The sequence below is a fragment of the Lactuca serriola genome, chromosome 8, assembly GCF_051521515.1.
Source record: "Lactuca serriola cultivar US96UC23 chromosome 8, Lser_US96UC23_V15, whole genome shotgun sequence".
Classification (NCBI taxonomy): domain Eukaryota; kingdom Viridiplantae; phylum Streptophyta; class Magnoliopsida; order Asterales; family Asteraceae; genus Lactuca; species Lactuca serriola.
Window position 1 is genome coordinate 309,845,895 of NC_136415.1, and position 6,687 is coordinate 309,852,581.

General features: G+C 34.7%; 1 protein-coding gene across 1 annotated transcript; it reads left to right on the top strand.

Annotated features, from left to right (window-relative positions):
• Positions 1-612: 612 nt before the first annotated feature.
• Positions 613-2,341, top strand: LOC145071243 (coniferyl alcohol acyltransferase-like). The gene is made up of 2 exons (XM_079018158.1): positions 613-1,057; positions 1,253-2,341. Exons 1-2 carry the CDS (start codon positions 641-643, stop codon positions 2,189-2,191), a joined length of 1,356 nt encoding a protein of 451 aa, XP_078874284.1. The 5' UTR covers positions 613-640; the 3' UTR covers positions 2,192-2,341.
• The last annotated feature ends 4,346 nt before the right edge of the window (positions 2,342-6,687 follow it).

Here is a 6,687-nt window from a genome sequence, read left to right on the forward strand (position 1 = left end):
CTTAGGCACACCGTGACATAGAGTTTCCTTTAAAACTTCATCTTAGGTCCTTGCAATAATTAAGTTTAACTAATTTGGACACGAGTGTTACATGAATTTTTATAGATAAATGGTTGCGTTTTTCTGCATATTTTCATTTTTATAATTAGACTACTATAAAGCTTAAATTGTTTTTTTTTTATTATTATTATTTTTTTGCTTAATTTATTTTTTTTGCTTAAAATGAAAAAAGAAGATGAAGCAATGAATGAAAGACTTTTAAAGAACATTTAAACATTTTTTTTTTGCTTAAAATGAAAAACAAAATTTTCATTTTAAGCAACAACCCACGATTTCATATCGAATTATCAATTAAGTTTTCTTTGCTAGTCAATAAAAAAACATTTAATCAAAACAAATATCGGAAGGTTTTCAATCAGTTAAAGAAGTTAATGGATATATTTATTTCAGTAACATTTTCATGTTGTTTAACCGGTGGCTTTTTCTTTTTTTTTTTTTTTTTTTTTTTTTTTTTTTTTTTTTTTTTTTAATGCTTCCTATCCACATTTTCAAATCTTCTCTCCCTTAAATACCGAAGTAGCTGTACATCTGAGTACATCTGAGTTATATCCATCTAAAAATATCTAGCGTCTCTTTCACTATGAAGTATCCTATTGATTCTTGTGGAATTTTGTCAGTGAATGTAAAGCAAAGAGACATAATTGTAGCTGAATTACCCGTGCAAAACCACTGCTTACCCATGTCAAACCTTGACCTTCTTCTTCCGCCATTAGATGTCGGAGTTTTTTTGTGCTACAAGGAATCTCTTCCCCACGAAGAAAGCGTGAAAATAATAAAAAAATCATTAGCTCAAGTACTAGCTCCATTTTACCCGTTTGCTGGGGAAGTTGTCAAAAACAACAATGGTGAGCCTGAGCTCCTCTGTAATAACCGTGGTGTTGATTTCATTCATGCCCATGTTGATATGGATCTTAAGAATATCGATTTCTATCACCCAGACGAATCTGTAGGGGGAAAACTTGTTCCACTTAAAAAACAAGGGGTTCTTTCTGTTCAGGTATAGGAAGTATATAATTTATTTTTTTATTCATTTTATGATCAGAATTTTAAAAAATGAGACTTAAACACGTTGTTTTTAGTTTATCATGATCACTAGCAACTTTGTGGACAAATCTAACTTACTATATACTAAATTTTTTCATACAGATTAGATATATATATCGTCTAATTATATATATTATGCCTGAAATAGGTCACAGAGCTTAAATGTGGAGGTATGGTGATTGGATGCACATTTGATCATCGAATAGCTGATGCATACTCGATAAACATGTTCTTGATTGCATGGGTTGAAATTGCTCAATCGAAAAAAAATTCTTGTGTTCCATCTTTTAGACGTTCAGTTCTTAACCCGAGACGCGCACCTGTCATGAACACCTTCGACAACACTCTATTTGTTCCTTTATCATCCATCCCCCCACCAAGCTCTTACTTTCCAGCTGATCCTCTCATAAGTCGCATATACTACATCCATCAAAAAGATATAAATCACCTACAATCGATTTCAAGTTTCAATGGAAACCCTAAAAGAACCAAGCTTATATCGTTTATTGCCTTTCTATGGAAGATAATAGCAGAGTCTGATGATGACTTTACCACATGCAAGATGGGCGTTGTAGTTGATGGGAGAGAAAGGCTAAATACCAACTCTTTTTCAATGCAAAACTACTTTGGAAACGTTCTTTCTGTCCCTTATGGCGAGGCGAAGTGTGATGAGCTTAAGAAAATGTCACTAAGTCGAGTTGCTGACGTGGTGCATGAGTTTATGAGTCCGGCAATGACTGAGGAACACTTTAGGGGACTAATTGATATGGTTGAGTTGCATCGACCTGAGCCACTAGTTGCAAGGATATACACTAAAATGGAAGAGAATGATGGTGAAGCCATAGTCGTGTCATCTGGTCAACGGTTTCCTGTGGACAACATTGATTTTGGATGGGGTAAGCCAAATTTTGGGTCGTATTATTTTCCATGGGGTGGGCAAACTGGATATGTAATGCCGATGCCAAGTGCAAGGAAGAATGGAGATTGGATAGTTTATATGCATTTACCTCAAAAGCATTTAGACTTGGTGGAAATCAAAGGAAGAAAGGTTTTCAAACCGTTAACTCCATTATACCTCGATTTGTGATGATCATCGAGTAGAATTGTCATAAGCGATTTTAAACTGTCTTTTCTGAATAAAATATATGTAATCGCAATTATCTTTCCATAGAAAAAGAAGGAAAATTAACTAATCTAATTACCATAATTTAATATGAATTTGAAACAAAAAAACTAAAATTTTTGCTTTTACCAAAAAGGAAAAATGATACAAATATCCTATGTATTTTCTAGGGTTGACCCTTTAAGTCTCTAAATAAATTTTGTGGCTTTATGAAGGAACGAATTGGTATTTATTGGGTCGATTAAGTCATTTTTTTAGTTTTAAAAGGGTAAACCGGTAACATTTTTGCTGGCTCACCACATATATGTTGACTCTCGCATTGACCAAGAAACCTTCGTCATTAAAGTACTCCTTCACCCATTATCTCTTCAATGAAATCAATTTAGTGGTATATCAGGATGCTGGAGATCGAAACTTTTGTGATCTAACCCGTCTTGTAGATCCCATATTCCCTTGTACAGTGATTTCCAAGACTATGCGACGAATTTTGCCCCATTCTTTATGTGTCGACTGCTTCAATCTGCGCTTCGGGTGCGTCTTCTTCTTCCTCTACCTTGATGCTTAAATCCCTAATTTCTCATTGTTTTATCTCAAATTTCATCAATCAATATCTCTCTTTCGTTTGCCTTCAATGCTTCCCCCAAGCCTCAACTGCAATGATTTTATGATAGCAAATCATAGATAAAGAACAAACCAGGTTATCTTTTGATTTCTACTAGTAGGTATCGATGTTATTTATTGATCTTTAGTTTGTGATTTTGTTTTGTTTTCGATTGGTTGATAGCTTTTATGATCTGGTTTAATCTGCTTAAATTGATAGCTTTCCGATTGGTTGTACTACTGAAGCAAATCATATATGAAGAATAAATTGGGTCATCTTCTGATTTCTATTGGCATGTATCGATGTTATGTTTTGATTTTTAGTTTGTGTCACAACAAGCATTTTTGGCTAGGAAATTCCGTCGTCAGGTAAACAAGGACTATTGTGAGACTTGTGCTAACACATGTAAGTGTACAAAATGAGTTCCTAATGAGCCATGTAGTGTTAGAATGCAAATATCTCCAAGTATATTAAATCTCTACGAGTATGAGAAATCTCTCCAAGTATATGAAATCTCTCCAAGTATATCGAAGCTCTCCCAAATCTCTCCAAGTATGTGAAATATCTCCCAAATCTCTCCAAGTATATGAAATCTCTTCAAGTATATCGAATCTCTCCAAAGTCTCTCCAAGTATGTGAAATCTCTCCCAAATCTCTCCAAGTATATGAAATCTCTCCAAGTATATCGAATCCCTCCCAAATCTCTCAAAGTATGTAAAATCTCTCCAAGTATGTGAAATCTCTCCCAAATCTCTCCAAGTATGTGAAATCTCTTCCAAATCTCTCTATGTACCTTCCTCAGTCGAAAACAGCTCAAAACCTAAGGAGAAAACCCAGAAGGACCCTCTTGGTCCGGAACCCTCTTAGGCCAGAACCCCCCCTTACTTCGAACCCTCTGATGGACTAAGGAAAAGCCTCTCATTCGGACAACCCCATTTCGAAGACGCCAAGTCCAGAAGATCTCGCATGTGCCTGCTTCGCACCTCGGAGCAGACCTGCTGACTCCGCCTCCTGACTTCGGATCCGAGAAAACACTCCGGAACTGAGTGATTGACTCCGGATGTACGAGAAGAGCTTCGGAACTCGCCCATTACCTCCGGAACTCCCTTGTACCCACTTCGGACCCTCGCAGGCTTAACCCTCCACTCCGGAAATTGAGATATAGTTCCGAAATTCACCTTTTAGCTCCGGATTTTTGTCCATTTCGGAATTTTTCATCATTTTGAGGTATTTTGACGTTAGGAATTCCTCCAAACTCGTATTTTTCCTAACTTAAACCCCTTAAACCTCTGTTTTAAGCCAAATTTGATTATTTAAGATAATATTTAAAGATTTCAAAAGATATTATTTTAAACCATGAGATGTGAATAAGATAAATGCCTTTGACTTTTTGATGCAACATTTCAACAATTTCCAAGGTGTTCACGAATAAACAAGTAATATCCTCCAGACTTCCAAGCACACATCAAATCAACTCCCATTCCTTTATTCAAAAAAATGACTCCTTCTTACTGAATCTCATTTTTACTCCATTTTCCCTCTGGATGTTCCACCTTCTTCAAGATCTTCAAACTCCTCTCATTTTCTCTCAAGAACTCACCTCTAAAGCAAGAACAAGATCTGGTTGAAAACTAAATTCTCAACTTCTCTCTAGAGTTTTAAGTAAGTTTCTCCACTCATCTAATATTTTATATAATTTTCAAAATGAATCCATATTATTTTACTCATAATAATATGTGATGATCACCTTTAGGACAACATTCCTCCCAGGGAAGTTCCTCATATCAGCCAAAAGTCTAAGCTTGAAATCTTCACTCCATCATTCCAAACAACTCATCAACCAACCCAAGGTGAGCTTCATACCCCCACTTTTTTCTCAAAGTTTTATTGTTTTTGGGGGAGAATACAAGTCAAAGTCTTGCATAAATCATAATCTATTTGCTTATTGTGTATGCATGCCATATTACCTGTGCTTAAGTATGAAACCCCTTATAAATAGTCCAAAAACTCGAGATTTTTGGTTACGCCTCAAGAGTTTGGATAATATCCCACAAATCATGTTTGGAAACAGGAACTAGTGTGTTACCAAGTATAAGTCACAAATTATTATAACTACAACTATAAGGATCTTGCTTCAAGAATTACTTAAACAAGTCGTGGGACAAAATATTTTAAAAGTGATTAAATTATGGAAATAATAATATTTTGGATCACTTTTGGCTAAACATAAATATAAGGGTTATCTTAGAACATTATGTCATACTCATGACTTCTTACTAGATTAACAAACTATTTTTGATTATTTATAAATATTTACTATACATAATTTTATCAAGAAAATATATGAAGACAGAGTTTTCATGACAAAAATATTTGTATGTCATAAACTGCTGTCGTAAAACCTTCAAAAACATAAGTGATGATCTGTATGTCATAAAACAAAAAATGCGTGTCATAACCCGCAGTCATAAATATACCCAAAGTATAACTTGACCCTTTTCCTTTTGACTAATATGGACCTGATCCGATGATTTATAGAAGGGAATGACTATTATTACGAACTCTGATAATTTTGGGTCATTTTGATAAATGTTCAAAATGGGTTATTTTTCAGTAAACGAAATGAAACGAACACGAAGCACCCAGTCAACAAGCATAATAAACGATATGAAATGAAAATGATATTTCTATTCAATGAGTACGAGTTTTCATTATTTATCTAACAAATAATGGATCTCAACAATTTCTCAAAAGGTTGTTAATATTATAGTCAGGCAAATCTCAAAAGTACCTAAATATAAAAATATTAGTGTACGTCTAAAATACTGTATGGAGTTATAGCCAGAGTCTCCTGGAGGGAGAGCAGGAATTTGTGTATAGATCTATACGGGTTTGACACCCCGCACCTTCGTTGTTTGCTACAGCTAGACCGGCCAGTCTAGGGTGACAAATGTCTTGGAACAAAACAAGGGCACCTGAGAAACGCCAAAATAGGTCTCGGTCATATTAGTATGGTTATAACGACTCACTAGAATATGTTATGTTATCTACAAATTTATGCATGGAAAACCTCATAAATAAATTTTGGCACGATGTGTCGACTGTCCCTCGCATGGTGGTGATGGTCCACATTTGTTGTGTCGACTGTCCTTCTTCATTACGTAGAATGTCCACAATCATCATGTTGATTTCTCACACCTAACAAGTATTAGAGTCTTAATACTGTTGTTTTACCAATAAGAAAACATAGGATTTTCTGGGGGAAAAGTTTGTAAACGATTTTTCGAAAACGATAAACTAACACGAACATATGCAAGTATACACAATTGGAACCAGAACTTACGAATATTTTATAGCAGAAAATATAGAATTTTCTGGAGAGAACGATTTTATACGATTTCGATAACGATAAACTAGAACGCACTCTCAATTATATCCGATAAGAAAAAACAAGATTTACAACTATATTTTTTTTTGAAAATAGGGGATTTCTGGAAATATTGGTGATTACTACTCAAAAGACCCATTCTCGAACATAGCTCGCTTTACAAATTACACTACTTTTCAAAAACCACTCCTTATAAGGATGAACAAAAGTAACGACATGCACGCATATATCCATACTTTTCAAAGCAAAACTTCAAACGATTTCATAGAAAATATTGGATTTTCTAAAAGTACAATGAGGACGATTCTAAACAAGTGTGAAACTGTTTATACAAAAATGTTTATGAACTCTCCAACTTTTTAGTTGACGCTTTTCAAAACGACTTGTATTCTCAAGGATCTAGTAAGCAGGTGAAATGAGGTGCGGATGCAGAATTATTTTGTTGTAGTTTGGAATATTTCTGCTTATGTC

Coding starts and splice junctions, on each gene's coding strand:
- LOC145071243 (XM_079018158.1), top strand. CDS start 641: ATGAAGTATCCTATTGATTCTTGTGGAATTTTGTCAGTGAATGTAAAG. Junction 1,058..1,252: donor AAGGGGTTCTTTCTGTTCAG/GTATAGGAAGTA, acceptor TGCCTGAAATAG/GTCACAGAGCTTAAATGTGG.